This window comes from Rhinopithecus roxellana, chromosome 6 (assembly GCF_007565055.1).
Source record: "Rhinopithecus roxellana isolate Shanxi Qingling chromosome 6, ASM756505v1, whole genome shotgun sequence".
In the NCBI taxonomy this organism is placed as follows: Eukaryota; Metazoa; Chordata; class Mammalia; order Primates; family Cercopithecidae; genus Rhinopithecus; species Rhinopithecus roxellana.
Genome location: NC_044554.1, coordinates 123150654 through 123173708, shown reverse-complemented (window position 1 = coordinate 123173708; position 23055 = coordinate 123150654). Strand labels below are relative to the sequence as shown.

General features: G+C 35.2%; 1 protein-coding gene across 2 annotated transcripts in view; it reads right to left on the bottom strand.

The window, feature by feature from the left end:
* Window positions 1-1456: 1456 nt before the first annotated feature.
* Window positions 1457-23055, bottom strand: part of VPS50 (VPS50 subunit of EARP/GARPII complex) — a 125195-nt gene continuing 103596 nt past the window's right edge. For both annotated transcript variants that reach the window (XM_030932465.1, XM_010353153.2), the window contains 7 exons: window positions 21380-21460; window positions 13686-13834; window positions 12506-12602; window positions 11286-11444; window positions 7233-7354; window positions 4923-5112; window positions 1457-2667 (listed from right to left, as the gene is read on the bottom strand). In XM_030932465.1, the coding sequence (XP_030788325.1) occupies window positions 2548-2667; window positions 4923-5112; window positions 7233-7354; window positions 11286-11444; window positions 12506-12602; window positions 13686-13834; window positions 21380-21460 (918 nt within the window). In that variant the 3' untranslated portion in view covers window positions 1457-2547. The remainder of the gene's footprint in view (window positions 2668-4922; window positions 5113-7232; window positions 7355-11285; window positions 11445-12505; window positions 12603-13685; window positions 13835-21379; window positions 21461-23055) is intronic.

The following is a 23055-nucleotide window of genomic DNA, read 5'->3' as shown; positions in this document are numbered from 1 at the left end:
TTTTATTTGAAGATATGATAAAATACCATATGGCCCTGGTTTCAAGAGAAATTCATTTCATAAGTTGTGTAAATGAGTTTATTAGTTAAAGTGAACTTACAAGATCTCTGTTGGTTTTATAAACCAAAGCAAACTAGTTCATTTGAATTGCTATGTGCCCCCCTAGCATTTTTAAATGCAAGACAATGTATTTGTAGAAAGAATCATTCTTTCTCAGGGAATGCTAATTTACCATGCTCCCATGGTAAATTCTACAGGACACTTTCATGGAAAATATCAAAGTCAAGGAAAGTTTAGACTCAAAAAGAATAAACTTTTGGTAATGATAGTAGTTTTTGGAACATGTATAATTCCATTTACGTTCTCAGCTTTTCAATTCTATTTATCTTAAAATTAGTTTCACAAAATGTTACATGGTTATAATTCAATATTACTGTATAAAGTATTTGAAAAATGTCTGGTAACTCTCTTGTGATTAGGTAATTTCATGACTGAAATCTCCTGTTACTGTTTTGATGCTAGCTAGCACTTATTAAGCCACCTTTTAATGCAAAAAAAAAAAAAAAAAAACAAAAACAAAAACCAAAGAAACCTTTTTCAAAAGCATTAAAAATATTCACCATTTCATTTGAAGATGGAGAGAGCAAAGTAAGGGTAGGTTAAAAGGTCTGTCAGATTGCATGGTTGAGTCCCTAACAAGATAAGTAATTCTTTTGTATCAATTCCTATTACCTTGGAAAACACTGGACTGTACCAGGCAGGTAATTACTGTTCATATTATCTAGGGCCAACTAAAGTAGAAATTAAAGGAAGCCAACTATAAAATCCACGTAGAAAAGACAAATAAGCAGCTCCTCATCAATTGAAAATTTAAAAAGATTGATTAGCTCTTTATGTGCCCAGCTAAATATGCCATTTAAACTCAAGGACCCAGCTTATCTCATGTTTGTTTTCTTCAAGTGGCTGCACATAAATAATAGCTACAGGCAGAATCTACTTCACAAGTACATAATCTAGCCACAAGCAAATCGCAATGGCACCAAACTCATACCTTTTTACAAGAGGAAAGTTTTAAACTGACAGTAAATGAACTGTGAAGTGAGAGGATGAAAACAGCATACAGACACACACAAGCATATTCTGAAAGTGCTTCACATTACACTGTGCACTTACAGACATCGCAGGGACTGATGGACACAGAGTAGCAATTGTTTCCTTATCACCTCCATGCTTGATCACATGCCATCCTGTGCCATCCATTTTATCACCTTAGGTCCCAGAAGACTCACAAGACCCAAGGCCTGTTTCTCACATGATTCCTTTGGATTCTGTCAGCTGTTGATGTTACAGGTCATGCATGGCAATCATTGGACCAACGCCACACAAGTTTAGATGTCTTCCACTCGCCAGTCAGAAAGAACACACACAAAATTCCTTATCAGATAGTTGGTAAGAATACATGGAAAATGGATTTTCATGTCACATATATTAGGAGAAGATCCCTGGCTTCAGGGCAAAGTTTAGAGGAACAACACATACTTACTGAAGACTAAGTGGATTCCAGAGTTCATCATTGGCTAGACTGATATTATTTTACATTTGTGTTACAAAAGGCAGATATTTAAGAAGAGTGAACATATGACCATACATTTATGCGTGACTAGCAGACAACTGTTTCCTGAGTCAGTTGACCTGGGTTTTACTGTCCTAGGACAAAATGTGAATTTAAAGAGACCAAAACTTTCAACAAAAAAACCCATATGTTTATAACGAAAGATAAAAGAAAATCTCATAATCATGATTCTGTATGCTACTCAGGCATTGAAAAGGTACACTCAATGAAATTACTTTTCACCATTGGTTTCAGGATACAAAACAATTAAAATTAGAACATGCTACTAAAAGTTGTTCATGACATCTGCATGCCACACAAAAAATCAAAATGTAGTCTCACATAGGCTGATCATACTAGAGTATATTTATTACATTTCATCATTTATGATCACTTTGTTATAACTAAATTAACCCTGACATAAACTTTGACATTTTAAAAACAGAGAACATACTGATTTTTCAACTATGTTACTTACACGTGTTTTTTAATTCTCATGCAGTGCTCATAATTACGAGATACTACACATTTACCCTCACATTATGCTTAGTAACAACCAAGCTCAGAGGGTAGAAAAATGCCAACTTCATTCTCCATAAACTTCCCATACATATATTAAGCCACTGTTCTTCTAATTATATACTTATGGTACATTCTTCTGTAAAATGTATAACTGTAGTCACATAACCATTGCTATGACAAGGCAACAATATCATTTCAGATTACAACAAATGAGACCAAAAGTTGAAGAGACCACAGCATATAAAAGTCATGAGGACACCACACACATTTCAATGTTTTTCACTTTCCAGTCGAAAAAAACATGCACTAAGTTTTTTTAGCAGATAGTTGTCAGAAGTGCATTAAAAAACTGGCTTTCAGGTCATATATGTTGAGTGAGGATCAATGCCATTGAGGAAAAAGAGCAGTGTTCATTATCTTTTAGGTCTGTCTATATCATCTATAGCTGCTAGAAGTTTCTGTCTTGCTTTCTTATTGATATGGGATCCCAGGCAAACATTCACCAGATTGGTCAGCTGCTTCGTTGAATATTCCTGCTCAAAGAAGAAATATCCAAATTTAGTACCCTAAAAGGAATGTATCTGATCGGTGCAACAAAAGAATAGGCGGATATTCAGGTGCAGTGGATAGTTACTGAGCATTATAAACCAGTGAAGAACAGTGGAAATTACAGTTGGCAAATGAAAGGCAAATTGTTTACTGAGCTGTAATAGGAGGAAATAAGAATACTATAGTACACATTTCAATTAGTAAGCACTAGAATCTGTTTTAATATGGCAAAGTAATCTGACATGCATATGCTTATTACTACTTTGATGATCACACACTTCACACTTGTTTCTGTGATAGTCTTTGTTATTGAGTCATCAAAATACATTGACATTTCAAATTTTTAAAATGCTACTGATGAAGTATTTTTCTGGTCCTCTACATTTTGTAAACACTTTAGTTAAAAAAAAAAAAAAAAATCTCCAACAACAGAATAACAACTCTTCTAAGATACAACAAATGAATAAGGTAATAAGGATCACAAAGTTAGGGGAGCTGCAAATAAAATTAAGACTACAAGTATCTTTTGCAATCCAAATCCATCTGGTTCCTGAATTTCAGATATTGAATTGCCAGGATGAGAATAAACAGGGATTCATCAGAAATTTCTGCAGATTGATTTGGTACTGGAGGTTGAATAGCAAGAGTTCAGATAGGTAAAGATAGCTGTGTACTATTATCTAATAAGAAAAGAAAATGTGTCTTTATTGAAGGTAACCACTAAATATAGTACAGTTTCAAAATAGGAGAAAGAATTGATTTTAAAAACTTAGCAAACTGCTCAGTTTGTGTATCTGATCTCTGAGAACACCTGTCCCCACCTGGTAAGTAATCTCATTTAACCACTCAGCACTCAGTGAGAATCCATTCTCAGTAATTACTGGACTCAACATTTTAGGGAGTTTCCTTCAAAGACAGAAAAGGGTGTCCCTGCTGCTGCTGGGGAAATGTCACTGAATTACAAATATCAATCAGTTAAAGCTCTTTCAAAGTACTAAGCTGAAAAGAAAAAAATCAGTCCACTATATTAAAAGAGTAAATCCAAAAAATGGGCATCATTCTTGCATCAAATAATGTGTATTTAGAGCTGTGCCTTTTCTCCTCAGCTACTTTGTACTCTTTCCCAAAACCCTTTCCTCAGTACCAACCCAGAAGTGTTTACAGCTTACTTTACTAAATGGATTCTAGCAACATTCAGCAGTCCATCTGTATCTAGGTTTAACATTTTGGTTCTCAAATGTCAGTGGGGCTAAACATGGTGAAGTTTTTCTCAATCTGGCTTACTGGCCAAACTCATTAAAAATAACACATACATTCCTACTTTGCTTCTAAAGATCCAAAACCAACTAAGAGTGGGAACATTCACATAAGATTCAGGCCAATGTGAACGTTCTAGGCTAATGGTCATTTTATCTCTTTACAGTGTTAAGGCCAGAAAGGATGAGTCTGAGCAGGTATATACAAATAATTGTCTTCTTACCCAAATGAAATAAAACTTGGCTTAGCTTTTACGTATGACATTCATAGGTTAAGAAAATGTGAACCCTAGACTTATCAAAGTAATGAGGATTTGGTGATGATTTTAACACATGCCATATACAGAAAAGCTTCCCATACCAAGCACACTGAGTTGAACTGTGTCAAAAATTTGGCATCCTATGTAACAATGTATTTTTCTTTATCTATATAGTCATACAAAAGAAAAATAATCAAATATATTTTAAAGGTAAAATCTAATGTAAGATGCAAGTTAAGTTTAGCCATTTAAATATTAATGTCTTCAATCATCACTAATACATGTCAGTGTGTACGTTACCATTTCATTGTTGAGGAGTACGAGAAGGTTTGTGTGAGGTTTAAGTTACATAATCGATTATGGCTTATGAATCATTTCATTGTTTCTGTATTCAATCTGTCTCAGCATTTATCAACTTCAGCCTTTTCCTATAATACAGTTGCAGGAAAAATTTAGCTAATGTCTTGACTTTGGCTGTATTTCTAGATAATTAGAGTAACAGTTCACAAAGGGCTGAAGAAGATTTGATGAGTCAAAGGGTACTGCTTAGATACAGTGCCCTTAGTCTGAAAATGGCAAAGAACTGACCTAAGTAGTTTGTATTAAAAAAGCAAATGTTTCTTTATATTTCACTCTCATGATTTTGAATTAAATAACACACCCAACAAGAACAGCAAGAAGAAAAAGGAATAAAAACTTAATTAACTGTTTTCCAGCTCTCACCCTGTGCTCTTTGATCCAACGTTCCATGTCATTCTCAGTTAGGTAATAGGCTTTAATATAAGTTTCCACAAATTCTTTATCAGGAATGGGTCTAATATCTGTTAGTTTTTCAAGTTTCATTAAAAACTGTTGAAAATCCAATTGCATCAGGGCACGACCCTCATTACTGCACTTCTTGACATTGGCATATCTAAGATGCAAAACAATAAAAAAATACATTATAGGATAATTAGAAGCAAAAAACTGCCGGGTATTTGAAGTTTTCTCTAACCTATATTTGGACAGATTCCCCAGAAATGAGAGGGTTATAGGAAATAGAGAACATAAGTCTTCAGTCAGAAAGACTGGGTTGTGTTTGTGCCCTGTCATTTTACCCATGGGGTCCTCAATTTTCTCATCTGCAAAAAGATCCAATGAGTTCAAGGCTCTTTGTTGTGCTACAGACCATAGTTCTCTGTATCCAATTAACATAATCGTCTGTAAGAAAGTGAAACTGATATTCCAGTTAATCTGGCTGACAAGAGTTATTATAAAACTAAGCTTTAAATACTTCAAAGTAATCTTAGTTTTATGAAACTGTTCAATATTGTAAGTATTCAATGCAAAAGAAACAAATGAAATAATTCTCCCATGAACACTCTGAAAACATAAAGAAATGTGTAAGCATGTAAGCATAGAAAGTATATACATACTTTTCACGATAAAAAGTTTATAGACTTATTCTGACATTCTACACTACTGAAACAGTGTGTTTTAAGGTGGACTAGTAAGAAAGACAAATATACTAACCCTAACAATACAACACTTTATTATTCATTAAGTCAGTGTTCCATTTCTTCAATCAATCACACAAAACACAGAAAATTCAACTGTGGGAATGAGGTACTTACCCTAAGGAAAGTTACAAGAAAATAAAAGCTTATTTTATTTAAAATGACCAAGCTTTTTTTTAAAAAAATAAAGAGTATTTTATACAGAAATATTTATTCACATTTCTACTTAATTAAACAAATTTATTTAAAATACTCTTCATTCGTGATTGTTAACACAGCTGTTTTATAATTTATAGCACCGTTGGTTTCAATACAGGGTGCCAAGACTGTTGTCAGCTTGTCACTGTCACCTTCCCACTTTCTAATACATTCTTTTGTATAACAAATGAGAACAAAAGAAAAATCAGACAAATGATAGTGTGAAAATTCAACTGATGTGCAATTCTAGAGCACTGTACAGGGTCTTTGAAATAGCTGTTTGCTTCTCAGGGATATTTCAAATGTACTACTGATCCTTATTTGTATCGTAGATGTTATGGGCAGAGTAAGCATGGTCTCTGAGTAAACAGGAAAATTACTATTAATAGATCTATAACTTCAACACATGAAAGATTTATACAGTTTACAATGATATGATGGTGATTATTATTAATGATGATATAAGGGTTTTGAAGGCTGATTTTGCCATCAGAAATCAGGAGTACAACCAGGTGCAGTGGCTCACGTGTAATCCCAGCACTTTGGGAGGCTGAGGTGGGCAGATCAACTTGAGGCCAGGAGATCTAGAACAGCTTGGCCAACATGGTGAAACCCTGTCTCTACTAAAAACACAAAAAATTAGCAGGCATGGTGGCACACACCAGTAGTCTTAGCCACTCAGGAGGCTGAGGCATAAGAATTGCTTGAGCCCGAGAGGCGGAGGCTGCAGTGAGCCCAGATTGCACCACTGCACTCCAGCCTGGGCAACAAAGCAAGATTGTCTCAAAAAAAAAAAAAAAAAGAAAGAAAGAAAAGAAAAAAAGAAATCAGGGGGTACATATGCCTTTAAAAACTGTGTGAACTTGTTACCTAACCTCTTTAAGCCTCGGTTTTCTGAGACTAGGTTCTCTCAATGATAAAACGGAATCATAGTACCTTGCAAAGAGAGTTTATTTCAGGTTTGGTGATATAATCCTGAGAAATGTTTGGTTTAGTAAATAACACATAGTTAATGCTCAAAAAATGTTAAGTATAACAATCATCATCATCATAATTTTATTATTAGGTAATAATAATTGTTAGTTTTAACTTTCAGATAACCATTAGATTCTGCATTCCTCACTCATCTACTAGCTGGGTCTATGCCACTAGCAAGAAAAGAAAGCAGAGATAAAGACAGACACAGTGGGGTCTAAGGTTTTTTCTCTAATTATATCCCAAACTTGTCTGCTAGTTATCATTATTTCTACTTATTCTCTCCAACCATTAATACCATATGTTATTCATATATTACAATTTGTCATTAAAGAAACAAATAATGCTTTCATGAAAAACTTACCCTTCTACAATAGTTCGATTAGCCAATCGTATACAATGTTCCCAAAGTATATTAGATACAGGCAAGGGTATACGAACTCTCTTAGAAACTTCATTTAGCCTCCTGTTAAACTGCTCAAATTCCTAAGAAGACAAATAGTAGCCATTTGTGAATATCATTAAAATGCCACAATGCTCTCCCATAAAAATGGTTTAAATAAAAAAGATTTAAAAAGACTCAGAATCAAACCAAGTAAAATAAAAAAAGATAATGCCAAAGATAATTTGGACTTAGTATGAAGGTCTTAAAAATATATATACACTAGTTTGAATACATTCTGTTATAATACAGAGTATACTACATTTTATTGCAAAAGGAGTAAGTGTCATTAACTGATTAAACCATGTTAACAATGTCCAAATGTCTCAAAATTTTCTATGGTTGTCAGTACAGATTAACATAGCTGAATGACCTAATTTGGCTTCAAAAATATCTTCAAGAAACCCAGGTTTAAAAACATGGTTTGATATGTGTTCAGTTCAGAACTATTTGTGATTTGTAGCTATACTCCTCAGAGTGCAATCTAATAAATTATCATTTTTCCTAAACATTTTTTAAAAGTAAATAATTATATGGGTTGAGGATGTCTTATCTAAAATGCTTGGGGCCAGAAGCATTTTTGGACTCTGGACTTTTTCCAGTTTTGGAATATTTGCATTATACCTACTGGTTGGGAATCCCAAATCTGAAAATCCCAAACCAGAATTCTGAAATGCTCCAATGACCAATTCCTTTGAGTGTCATGCTGGCACTCAAGAAGTTTTAGATTCTGGATTATTTCAAATATTAGATTTTCAAATTTGGGATGCTCAACTGTATACCAAATGATTAAAAAATCATACTCTATCCGCAAATTGTTAGTACAATGGAAACAATAAAACACAGTTTCTATTACCTACAGAAAAACTGAATATTTTTATTGTCTTTTATGACATGATTGTACTAAAAATATAAATACATATACCTGATTTAGACAACTCCAATAATTAGACAGAAACAGCAGAAGGTCTAGCCTTCAATGAATGTGTTTTTGGTCTCTTTGGACTATTACTATTTAAATATACTCATTTAATATTTAATGAAGTAAATGCTGTTGACTCTTCCCTGGCAATATATTTCAAATATAAGAAGGCTTGGGCCGGGGGCAGTGGCTCACACCTGTAATCCCAGCACTTTGGGAGGCCAAGGCAGGCGGATCATGACGTCAGGAGATCGAGACCATCCTGGCTAACACGGTGAAACCCCGTCTCTACTAAAAATACAAAAAATTAGCTAGGCGTGGTGGCGGGTGCCTGTAGTCCCAGCTACTCGGGAGGCTGAGGCAGGAGAATGGCGTGAACCCGGGAGGCGGAGCTTGCAGTGAGCGGAGATCCTGCCACTACACTCCAGCCTGGGTGACAGAGCAAGACTCCATCTCAAAAAAAAAAGAAAAAAAGGCTTAAAATCACATTGTTCTTTAGTTACCTGAATAGAGAAGCTACACAATGTTTAACATGACTGACATGTGTTCAACTTTTCTAACAACACATAGGAGAAAAAAAATCTAATCCGATCACCACTCAGGCAATCACATAATGATAACTGTGTTATCCTCTGCTCTTTCGCTTCTTCTTCCTAAATCACAATTTTTCTTGCTAATTTATTTTTAACAATTAATTGCTTTTAATCATTAAAAAGAAGTGGATTGTCAATTCACGAAATTTATCTTCGAAAAATCAAAACTGTATAAATAATTGCTCTTTGTTGTTTCATTTCATGGATCTAGGAGAGTAGCAGTATTTGTTACTGTATTTATTTATGCATTCCTTAAACTGCTTTGGATTTCAAGAGTCATAATTCAATATTTTTCATCAATATTTTATTTAAAAGATAAAGCTATATGTATAAAATGCTTTCTGTACAAAATAACATTCTACTTATTGCTAAATTCAATGTTCAAAAATGCTTGTCATAAAATGAATCATACAAACATTTCATTTTTCTTATGATTCTATTGGGGCAACATAAGCAAACTGTTTAGACGTAGATGCTTACACTTAGAAAAGTAACAGAAAGAACAAACGTTATCATAGATAATTAACCTTTATGCTTAAAGAAGGCCTTAAGCTGCTAAAAATTGGGCTAGATTAATAATCTGAATAACACAAGTTCTTTCTTATAAGTGGAATAACAAATAACTGAAAAAAGCAGCCTCCTCATAGTATGTGTATGTGTTGAGCACAGAAGTCTTTTTCTCTTGCACCCCTATAAGGTCCATGGTTAGTATGTTCTATGGTCTGAATGTTGTGTCTTCCCTAAATTCATATGTTGAAATCCTAATCCCAGGGTGATAGTGTTGGGAGTGGGGGCTTTTTAAAAGTGATTAGGTCATGAGGGCCAAGCTCTCACCAAGGGAATTAACACCCTTATAAAAGAGCCCCAGAGAGTTGCCTTGCCTCTTTTACCATGTGAGGGTACAGCAAAGTGACATCTATGAGAAATAAGACCTTCACCATACACCAAATCTGCCTGAGCCTTGATCTTGATCTTGAACTTCCCAGCCTCCAGAACTGTGAGAAATAACTGCTCTGCTTAGAAGCCACCTAGTCTGTGAAACTTTGTTGTAGTATCCTAAAGGACTAAGACAGCATGTCATAAAAAATAGAACCACTTTTTCAAAAACAGAATTGTTAAAAAATAAAAAAAGGGGGGGTAGTATCATTATTTATAAATCACATTTGTCTTTTACATTCCAAATGAAAATTTGCAATTGAAATCTCCTGGGTGCTCTAGAAACCAAGTGATTTCTTTGATTATCTTTCAAGGTCAATAATCTCTGAATTCCAGAGTGGCAAATATAGAGCGCGCTTGGTGTCACTCCCTGCTAAGATCTCTATGGAAACTCCTAGCAATTGCTTACTGATGTTGGCATGATTAGTCCCGGAGTCTGGAGACAGCCTCACGGTCTTCAATCTAGGCCTCCAAAGGGGACCATAAATTGCTGGGAGTTGGTGACTGAAGAAACTCCATTACCATCTCCATTTTAAATCTATGGCTCTGTTCATTGGTTCTCAGATGTCCTAGGCTCTTATTTGTTGACTTGGTCTAAGCAGGTAAGAATGATTGTGTAAATGAGATTAAAGTAAGGAGGTTAAGAAGGGACATTTTTCTTTTCAGTTACAAAAATGAAAGAAAACAAATTTTTTTCTGAAAGTTACTTTCATTTTCTCAGATACTCTTTCCACACCTTATTTCCTTACTTCCCGCAGGCCTCATCTCCAGTCTCACCTTATCAGAGTCCTTCTCTGAGCATGACAAATACATGGTCTTCCTCTTCCACCCACATCCTGTCATTCTCTGTCTCTCTTCAGATGATTTTGGTTTTTTTCACAGCATTATTCATCATCTGACATTATATCTCAATTTATCTGTTTACTGCTATCTCTGCCCTGCCATGTAAATTCCTTGAGGGCACATAAGTTCCCGAATTCACAGCTATACTGCTAGCACTTCTATCAGTGTGTGGCACATGCCAGTTATCTACAGATATCTATTCATGCATAAATGAAAAAAAAAACCACAATTCTTTCCAGAAAACGTATACACACAGGTCACTGACTCCAAAGAGGTGTTTGTATGACACACTGCAAAAGTAGTGTGATTTTTACTCGGAATAATCAAAGGCATGGTCTCTTGCTAATGAATATTATGCTAAACTACAGAAATAATTTCTAATTAAACAGAAATATCTTCTTGGCATTATAGTGATGGCTACTGAGATTACATAACATGAAAGTCAGCCACAACATACAACAATTCAAAATGGGAAATTAGTTTACAAAGCTAAAAAAGTCTATGATGTATTCTTAGATCTAATAGAAGACAAATTCAGAAAATAAGCCTATTTCAATTCAGGGTCTTTAATGCTAGAAATGTGGTAATAACTATAATCTTACTATTTTAGAGCAACTGCAATAAAGGAACACTTCTCTTAGTAGACTGATCTTTAGCAAAGGTGTTTCCCAGAACACTTGCCTTTAATAGTGCATCTACATATATGTTGTGCTGTGACATAATTTCTTTTACATCCCATTTCACATTAGCCATGAGGAGCAGCATCTGTTCATAATCAAGGGCTTTACCAGCTACAATCCAGTAAATTGGTTTGCGTAGTTCACTGGCAGTTGAGACTGTCTGAAATAAATTTCACAGAAATGGAAACAATTATTTTCTAAAAGCATCATATTGATAAAGAATACTTGCCCCTGTTTCCAGCATATATCATATCTGAAAATAAAACACTATATATTTGGAGATTTAAATTACGAAAATATTTTAAATATTTGAGTGAAGGCAAAGGCCTTACTCAAAACATAATTTTGAGACATTCAATAAACTTGAAGCCATTGACACCGCAACTGTAAAAGAACTAGAGCTCTTCATGGAGCCTAGCAATTACTTCTCAAATTCTTCTACTTCTCTCCATTTCCACTCCCACTACATGATGTCAGGATTCTACCATCTCTCCCCTGCAATACTGTAGCAGCCTTCAAATTAGTTTTCCTGTCTCTAGGACTGCCGTCTACAGTTCTTTCTTCACAATGCCCCCAGAAAACTCTTTCTAAAATACAAATCCAGTCATGCCACTCACCTGTTTCAAACCCTCCAGGAGCTTCCATGCCCTCCAAATAAAGTCCAACTTCTGAAGCAGGGTGCTGTATATGCCAGTGGCTCCTGCTTATTGCCCCAGCCATCTTTCTCATTCCCAGACCTCCTCCCTACTCCAATGAGCTTTCCTCAGCTGTTCGCATGCACCATGCTCTTTCTCACGGGTCTTCACATATGCCATTCCCTTTGTCTAGAATCCATTCCTCATTCACCCTACCTTGCTGGTCCAGTTTAAACATTACTTCCTCTAGATAGCCTTTCCAGATGACCTTCTCCCACCCAGAGCCTCTCCTGTCCTCCACTCTGGGTTAAATACCCTCATGGCACTTTCCCCTTACCACAGTACTTATCATGCTTTATTTTAATAGTTTTAACTGGTGCTTTCTCTCTCACTAGTCTAAAAGTTACATGAGGTGCTCAATAGTATGTATTTAATGCAGCAATTCATGAGTGAATAAATGAATACTCTATCTGGCTCTCCTGGGTTTTCAAGACTGACTTCTAGTTAAACAAACAAACAAACAAATCTAAATAATCTGTGTCCTATCTTGCTCACAGTTGAAATGACATACAAGACCATGTCTGACCTGAGAATAGAACTGCTGAAGAAAGGGCTTTTTGACTGCAGGCATCACAGCATCCAGATGTGGCTGAAGGAACTCAAACTGTTCAGCCAAGAATACCCTAAAGGGAATAAATAACCCACTGTGTAAACAAATTGTGTAGGATTTAGAGCCTGTCATGTTCTCGTATAGTATTTTTTTAACATTTCTGAGCAAAACTTTAACAATAAAAATTACTTTCCACTTTAGTGGATGACCCTGTACTACCACTTGACATGTTCATTTAAAATCTACACAATAAATAATGCTGAGTTTATGACTGAATGGAAGTTGAAGAGAAAGAAAAGCAACTTCAAAGGAGCCAAGCAGCTTATGATGAGGTGTAGGGTCATGTGCTTCAAATGTAAGATGTGAGCCCAGAGTAGCAGGTTGAAAAAAGAACACAAGGGTATTTTTTAAAGGATTTCTTTTAAATATCTCATTCAGTTATATACAACAGACTCTTGAAATCTCAGATTTAATATCTGACACTTTTCAGAAGTAACCCCAACATTCCTAATAGGCAGCAAATTGTAACCTGGCTGAGTATCACAAATGAACGACAGGTGCCGGAGGCTGGGTACAGGAATGGGAGTCAGTGGGCTGGTGAAGGAGCCTGGACTACTGCCTGCAGATGCACTGCATCCAGGCACTGTCTTTTTCTGCTTTTTGTTATTAATCCAAAAACTCTTACGTTATATTGGACTACATTTTATAGAAATGCAGAAGTTATATGCGTTAATTGTATTAATAACTCTGGGGATTTATAAAGGTCAGGAAGCATTCTTATTGATGTCAAGGGTCAATTACACTTAGCATTAAGTTGACAATGCAACCACAGCTTCTCCTAGGATCATGAGTCATCAATAGGAAAATATGAAGCATAGTATAACACTTCTTAAAGCTATACTGAAAGCATGGATCATGTTGTTAAAGACTGAAAATTAAAAGATGTCCTTCTTTCCATTTCTGTAACTGAAAAACCAACCATGCAGTTTAAAAAATCAATTGGTAATCTGTGTTAGAATATACTTGTCAGAAACATATAAGTGATATTTAGAAGTGGTAGATGTATGCAGCTAACTAGAAGTCTAATTAAACAATGCTTACTTTTATAAACTTTCTTAAATATTTAATGGCAATGCAACTGTTTTGAACAACTTACAAGGATTCCGTGGCTACCACTCTTTCTGCCAACCCATACAATGTATCCCCAGATGTCAAAACCACCAGCTGACTGAGGTGTGGACTTGGCACCTTCTCCTTTCTTTCTTCTGCTGCTGTGAGTGTGGCAGTAGGATCAGCAGAAACTTCCTGAAAATACAATACATATATAACCTGGAATAACAAATCTAACAGTAATAAACCATGTGATTTTGACATAACTAGAATTAAAATTAAAATACTCTTGGGGCATACACTAATTACATTTAGGTTCAGTTCTTTTTATCCTGCTTTCATGTTTTGTAACTATTGGAACCTTCTTTTTAATCCTAATTGAAAACGAGCCTATATAATATCATCCAAATCTACATGCTACTATCTGTGCATGACCTAAAGTCTGTCAACACAAGGACTCTTTATGAATTGACAGATGTTTCATAGCAACAATAGTGAGATGGCCCTCAAGAACTTGTAAATGAGAGAAATATGATTACTCCTTGAGAACCACACTGATAAAATCCAAAATTATGGTTTGATTAACCATCTCGCACCCAAATTTTAATGAAGTTTACCTTGGTATATAATCTCAAGGAGGCAGGACTAGAATGAAGTTATAAACTGGAACAGAGCCAAATGTATTGTATATATCTGGGGACAGACTACTGATAAGAAGGAAGATGGTCAATGTGAACAAAGGAAAGGGATACCCAGGAAGCAGGATGTGCCAGGCCCTTCAGCACCATCCAGGAGAGAACCACTGATTCAGGTATACGGCCATGTAGTCAATAGGAGTGATGCAGTCTAATTTGCGGTCAGGAAAACTCATCAGACTTCAAATTTCTCAGTTTTACTTTCATCTGATGATATACTCACTAGAAATCTTCTCATTACTAATTTACCTTTCTAGGTATTCTGATGCCAGGCAAGGAGTGCCTTGGATATGAGTTATGTAAATTCTTCGACTTCATATAAACATATCCTATATTGTAAACAAACAGGTTGGCAAAGGAAGAGTTTCAAAGATACACTTACTCAACTTCTCCTCAATACATAGCAAGGGACTCATTTTTTACTAAGCTCTTAGCAAACAGTTAAAAAAACAAAAACACACTTCAACTCACAGGCACACTGGCCATCTTTTTTTGCCAGGAGGGTGGGAATATCTTGAGATCATGGGTAAAGATGCACAAGGCTGGCTACTTGGAGTAGCTGACAGAGTACCAGAAGACTGCCAGCTCAAGAGTTACCAATCACTCCAAATATTTCAATATTTAACTTAATATAAACTTATTTTGGTGAATAAGTTTCCCTTTGTACAGAGAACATGAAAGAAGGCTGTTTAAAATACTGACATCATCATAATAGTTATTTGAATAGTTGCTGCATTACATGTCAGAGAAAGAGACTTTTAATTATTGTTTTCTGGGGCACAAAGGAGAGAGGTCAAGGCAGTGAGCCTGTAGTGATCCTAACATTACTGATGACAGTATAATCCAAAGTCACTTCACTGTGAAGGTCATTAAGAACTTTTATAACCAAATATATTTCTAATAACAATGAGCTTGAATTACAAATGTTCATTATACTTTTAGTTTAAGTATAGAGTTTTGCAGTACTGACATGGCAACAAACTCCATTCATTACATTTTGAAAAAAAATTTCATAAGAGAAATTTACAAAAAAAAAATGGAATAAAAGCTATGTAAGTTAAGCAACAGCTCATAGTACAAAAGTGCAGCTATGTTTTTTAAAGTTAATCTGAATACAAGTTAACCCCCGCCCCCACGCAAACTTTTAAAATGTTGATTGAACCATAGAATGACAGAGTTAGAAGAGATGCTAAACATTATATAATACAACCCCTGCAGTTTACGTACTACTTTCAGTGTGGAAAACACCCCATGGTTATCTCTATTATGGAGTTTAAAGGTGAGAACATATGAGTAGGCAGATAGCGAAACTAAATGTTTAAATGCAAAATAGCTTTAAAAGAACCTCAAAGAAAATTTAGCACAAAATTGGATGTAAACACATCTAATAGTGTACAATATATAAAGCTAGATTACTTTTTAAAGCAACTTTATAGTAACAAATCTCCAATTATTTTCCATATGAACAAATAAGACATCAAATGCATACATATAATTTACTCCTATAAATTTAGCAAAATGCAAATAAAACTTATAAAACCTTTCAAGTTAGAAAATGGTTTAATTCTTTATCTTTTTTTTTTATTTCCTATCTTCTCCTAAAGACAGTGTCTCTTTTCAATCTCTAATTACTCAATTAGCATTTAAAAGTTAGTTTGGGAATAACTGGGCTTCCTCTAGGGAGAAGCAGGATCATGGATCCATGCAAGTTAATTAATGTCATATCTCCATCATTCATTTCCCTCTAAAAAGGAAATAACCCTACTCCAGCAGAAAACAAAAAAAGGAGAAAAAAATTTACAAAATTAAATACTGTTTGGCACCAATTGGTTGTCTATCCTATTTAATTCTGGTAGTTATTGATAAGAAACAAGTAAGGAACCTTAAAGTCATTCATGACTCCCCTTCTTCCTCACCTTCCACATCCAATCAATCACTAAAACATGCCTAAATAGACACCTCTCATTTGTTCCTTCCCGATATTACTATTTAAACAGGTCACAGGTTCCTTAGCAGTCTTGACTGGACTATTCTAGAAGCCCATGAATAGAGAGCTCTGTCTTTAGCTTCTCCTATTTCTATGCCAGTTTCCATACAGTTAACTGACTGATTTTTCAACAATACTGATGTGAACTTTCTCAAATAGAGATGTGATCATAACATTCCCTGGTTTTAAAGCCTTAATCCATTCCTTCCAGGAAAAAGTCTAAACATGTTACCATGATATTACCTGTTTACAACTGACTCTAGCCTAAAACACTGTTTCCCAAATTATCTTCCCCCTACTAGAAAATAAACTCTACACGGGTAGGGAGTTTTGTCTGGCTTCCCCACCTTCCCCTACAATTGTATCCTTTAATTCCTGGAACAGTGCTTGGCACCACACAGAGTGTTCAACAAACAGACACTAAATAAACATTTGTTGAATAAGGGTGGCTCATGCTCCTATTTCCTTTAGGGATCTGCTTCAATGGTCCTTCCTAGAGGGATCTTCTCTAACTGCCCAAATAACATTACACCCTTTCTCTCACCTAAGTTCTTCATTGCTCTCAACACAATCGGATGTTAAATTAGATCTTCATTTATTCCTTAACTACCTCCTCCACTCTGGGGGCCATCAGTCTACCACAAAGTACCTAGGCATGCAATATGTATTGTTGAATGAATTAGTAATAAAGATAGCTATCCAACTATCTTGTATCTCATCCTGCACCCTCATCACATAGCTCATTTTCTGTCTGCTTCCAATACCTCTTATAGTGCTCTCAATTTTCTTCTTAGTTCAGAGTTGTAAATAACTATTTCAGAACAAGTCAAAGAACGATGAGGAGATGTAAAACTCTGAAACATGAAAAACGAATAAAGGAACTGGGAAAAGAAAGGACTCACTTGGGCAAAATGGCTAGGCTACTCAAAGTGATCCAAAAGAAGTAGAAATAGAAATAACAGAAAATAGTTCAAAAGATAAGCATATTTGGTTACATTATAACAAAGCACATTCTATCAGGCAGATTTAAGGCAAGCAGGGCTGCTTTGGGTGGTTATTAGTTCCCAAAAAAACATCACTGGAGATGTTCAAGCAGAAGCTTATGGCTACTAGGTATGTATGAATGCTGTACAGGTTAAATGAGCACAGATAAGTTTCCTTCTATGAGTAAAATCTTGGAAGATTATACTCCAACAGTATAACAAAACTCCTTCTAAGCATCACACACTTTTGCTTTTAAAATATTGTATAATTAAGCTAAATCTAATATGAATTTTCTGACAATACTGTATAATCTCAAATTCAAAATAGCTCAAGGATCTCCATGAATACCAAACACTTATAATAGCAGTTAATTTTAAATTTCATTCTTTCGGATTAGATATCATATACACAATATATTTATAAAACTAACAGTTTCTTTCAATTTAAGTACTAACTAGTTAATTAGGGATAGAACAGGGAGGTGGCTCTAGAAAACAATGGAAGGCAAGGAGAGGGTATATCTATAGTCTGAGAGAATACAGTTATCTTTCATATGACAAGAGGAGCCAAAAGCATTTACCTAACTACCTCCTTAATGCCTCCAACACAAATGCGTTGAGTTCCCTTCTACTCAGGGAGCTCTTTCACAAAAGCATTCTTTAGAAGATCACTGGAATTGTTGCCCCCACTTCAAAAGGCTTTCATTAAAATACCTTCCTTTGTTCCCAGTTGTATGCCTGGCATTTGAGGCATAAAATTTATGATAATTACTTGCTTAAAGACTAAAGTTCTGTGTTTATATTTAGGAAAATACGCTTGAAGAGAGCAAGAGAGTCATGAAAATGTCAAGCTGACATAAATAAATGGTATGTGCTTACTGCACACTTAAATAAAAAGCTCCTAAACTGGCTTTTTCAGTTTACAGGAGTGTAATAAGTAAAGCATATAACCCTTTAAAGACTGAAAAATGAAACCTTAACCACCTTTATTCTCACTGTGAGAGTCACATTTTTTAACCTTTCCTACCACCAATGTGCTACTACAAAGAGAATTCATATTTATGAATTTTTCTGGACAAATTTAAAATATTATTATCAAATATTTAAAGTTGGCTAAAGGCCTGGGTGCAGTGGCTCACGCCTGTAATCCCAGCACTTTGGGAGGCCGAGGCAGGAGGATCACCTGAGGTCAGAAGTTCAAGACCAGCCCGGCCAACATGGCGAACCCATCTCTACTAAAAATACAAAAACTAGCCAGGCGTGGTGGTGACAGCCTGTAATTACAGCTACTCGGGAGGCTGAGGCCAGAGAATCGCTTGAATCCAGGAGGGGGAGGTTGCAGTGAGCCGAGATCTTGCCACTGCACTCCAGCCTGGGTGACAGAGTGAGGCTCTGTCTCATAAGTAAATAAATAAATAAATAAATAAATAAATAAATAAACAAATAAATAAGTTGGCTAAAGGTCTTAAAGCAAACAATTTAGTTAGCATAACCAAATGGGTTACTAAAAATTCACCTTCCTGCTGTCACTATCACCTATACCAGCTTCCTTTCTTACTTTTCCTATTAGACAACTTTTCTTAAACTTTTATTTGATGTGACAAACAAATTTTCTTAGTTTACATTGAATTTATATGATAAATTGTTTCAGGTGGTATTTTTTAAGACTACAATGATTCTATTTTGCCTTTTACAGCATAAAGAGAAGTAAAACTTAGAATATCTATATGGAGAAAATAAAATTACCAAAAAAGTATTCATTAAGATTTTAACTGACATGCAAGAGAAATATAAGGAAAAATATTACTTCCATCTAGTTGGTTTCAGATTGATTAAGTTATAAATTATTTCAGTAGCCAAAGAATGCATTGAGTAGCAAGAAATCAATTAATGTATTCTGCCAATGTAAATGCAAATTAATGAAGTGAAGAAAATTAATACATACCAGCTTAAAAAATCCTGAGATTTGGGAGGCTGAGACGAGCGGATCATGAGGTCAGGAGATCGAGACCATCCTGGCTAACACGGTGAAACCTCGTCTCTACTAAAAAATACAAAAAACTAGCCGGGCGAGGTGGCGGGCGCCTGTAGTCCCAGCTACTTGGGAGGCTGAGGCAGGAGAATGGCGTAAACCCGGGAGGCGGAGCTTGCAGTGAGCTGAGATCCGGCTACTGCACTCCAGCCTGGGGGACACAGCGAGACTCCGTCTCAAAAAAAAAAAAAAAAAAAAAAAAAATCCTGAGATCAAGCAAGTTCTAGTAAATGACAAATATATTTTCTAAAATAACAAATCAATGTTTATCAGTATGAGTAATAATTCATTATACACTATGTGGCAAAATCTGAAGCAGAAATCCACATCTTAAGGGTCAAATCTAGAACTGGAGTTTGATGATCACAAGACAGTAGCTAGCAGGAATGACACAGAAATGCCAGGGTGAATGGCCCTAGTGGTAAAATTTGGCCCATCCATCTTGGGCCTTTCAGTCAGAAACAAGAAAAACTTTAGCTGTGGACTAAGATCTGGAGAATAAGATTTGATGCTCAAGGTTATACTTAAGTATCCAATAAGAAGAATGAAAATCGAAACACAGAAAACTGCAAGTGGGGCTGAGACCAATGGATTTTACAAAACAAAGACTAAAAACAAAAAAGAAAAGAAAAAAGAGAAACAAAAAGGCTGGGTCAAATAAGGAGCCTTGACTCTGAAACTGAAGATCAAGGATTAAATATCATAACCAAGGAAGCAAGCCAAGTTATGCCAAGAAACAAGAAACTCGGGGACTGGAGTATATTCATCTACTCTATGAACATTTTCTGAAGCAATGCTATGTGCCAAGGTAAGTGATATGACTATATTTTTAAAAACGTGTTGGGTAAAAGGATCTCCAAATGTTAAGAGAGAAGGATACCAGTTATTTCTTCTGCCCAAACGGTGCTCACCTGAGATATCAGCACATGCCTCACTCACTTTATTCACAGCTCTGCTCAAGATCCCCATCCTATCACTGCTTCAGTTTTGTCTTAGTATTCAATGAGTATCTGACACTATATTATACATTTGTTTGTCTCTCTGCTCCAATAAAATACAAGTTCCAAGACAGGAAATATCTCTTCTGTGCACTGATGAATTTCCAGCTCTACAACAATGCCTGGCATGTAACAATCGTTGCAATAAGTATTCCTTAAAAGAATAATCATGGCTTTATAAAAAGCTTCAATAACAGAAGTATGCACATAATGTAGAGCTTATGAAAAATGAGGAAAATGATTGCTTGTTCGTGTTAGGTTGAAGGAATAAAGGAAAATTCAGAGAAGCCTGGGGTTAAAATAGATGTGGAGAAACGTCTAAACAACATAAACTTTGGGCTACAGTGACCAACCACGAGAAAGTTTTTCTCATTTTAAATGCTTATGTTAGCTGAAACACTACAGGAGGTTAACCCTTTGCTGCTATCTAACCTGTCTTCTTAAAACATGCATTTCATCCTGTGATGACAGTCAAAAACCAGGCTCCCTACACACAGCAACTAAACCCAAATTTTCTCCTTGAATTTCAAAGCCGTTTATAAAGTGTCCCAAACACTCTCTGCAACCTAACTTTGCAGCATATACCAGTGTCCCAATCATAAGATCTGTCAAGCTTCAGACTGCACTCGCCTCAAGGTACCTTGTGTACCTTGCTCACCTCACCCTGTGTACCTTCATTTTGCTCACCCTGTGTACCTTCATTTAAAGACTTTTCCCTTTCCCATTAATCCTATGCCTAGTCTTCGAAGTCTAGCACAAGTGTCACTTCTTCCTTTAGTCCTCCTCTGATTATTAGTTTTTCACATAAACCTTTCTCTTCTTTGAACTTGTGCTAGACATATGACCAATATCATATTCTTTTATGTATACTAGTTTCTCTCTGATCAGACTATAAGCAACCTGTTTTACTTCCTATATGCACTCATTTAATTCTGAGGACTCCGCTACTCAATATACATATAGACACACATTTATATGAAATTGATTGAATAGCTAATTTGCATTTTATATAATCCAAAAGAATTTATCCCAATTCATTACTTACTAGATCAATAAGGCTTTCTTGTATTCTGTTTAGAGTTGTTCTTAGTCTACTACTACTAAGGCCGAGTCCTGTTGATTCCAACTGAAATAGAAAAAGGCTTGTTACATCATTCTAGAGATCATCTTGCAAATGTTACATCTTCAAATTAACCAAGGTATTTGATGAGTTTTCACTCAGATACTTAGCCTTCAGAGGGTTTCCAAATTGCATTTACAAATTCTAACACATCAAGCAAAGGAGTCAAATCTCAAGGGAACCAAAGAAACATTTACCTGTGTGCATTCACAGGACACACTAACATGTATCAATCTTAAGAATTATCAAGAGAGTTCTCCAGAATTTCTTTCTCAAGAGTCATTATTTTTAGTTGTAAAACTTGAGATTTTAGATAAAGATATTACACCCTGTTGTATGTAAGATATGCTGTGCTGTGTTCATGTAGCAGCATAACAACATAAAGTTATTTATATTTTTTGTTCATTTATTTTTCTTGTACAAATTAGCGATAGCTTAAATCCTCATTCAAAAATCAATACAATTTTCTATTAGGCATGGTAAACATTTCACAGTATAGATAGAAATCTATTCACTACAACACAGCCAAAGCATTTATAAAAACCTTCACACAAGAGCATAATTGAGAAGGATAAGAATAAGACATGAAAAGCCAGTTAGTCAGCTCCCTGGGTGATGATTCCATTGATGAAAATAAAGGTAATTTAGAGGTAATCATACATAGTTAAAGGCATTTGGAAAAATGTTACAATGTTCTCTATGAGCCAATAAATTTAAAACATTATTAAGAGTAAGCTATAAAATGTATGTCATTAACATAATCAGAAATTATGTATGTATGACTATGTGACTATATACACACACACAAGCATACATGAACATTTATTATTCCTCTTCCTCTCCCATTTGAGATACAAGAATGAGAAATTATTTACATGTGTCAGAGAGTCTTAAGTGAAAATAGTTGTGCCATAACACTGTGCAATAAAACATGAACTGATTTTATATCCTAATTTTATGATATTTAATAATTTTATTTTCTCTAGGTTTTATAAACTTCATTAATCCATTTTTCTTCTATTTTCATTAAGGTATTATTTATATATAAATTACATTCAATCTTTTTAAGTATACAGTTGGATGAATTTGGTAATTGCATACAATCTTGCAACCAGCACCATAAAAAGATAGAGTTCTCTCACCCTTAAAAATATCCTCATACCCTTTGCCCTTATCCGCTTCCCTCACCCTTAACCACTGACCTGCTTTCTCTCACTGTAGTTTTTGCCTTTTCCAAAATTTCATATAAATGGATTCACATAGTATATAATCTTCTGTGTTTGATGTGTTTTACTTAGAATGCTTTAGAGATTCATCTGTGTTGGGTCTGGTGGTATTTTGTAGTGTTTTATTGCTTCATTGTATTTAGTAGTATGGATATAGTACAATCTCTTGTTCAGTTTACTTATTCGGTCAACTAACGTTTGGGTTCCAGGTTTAGGCTAGTTGAATAATGTCACTATGAACATTCATGTGTGTGTCCTTGTCTGGACATATATTATTTTCACTTTGGACTTTCTAATTCATATACTAAATATGTTTTTAATCTTATAAGGTACTTCCACATTGTTTTCTAAAGTAGCTGTACTGTTTTCATTTCC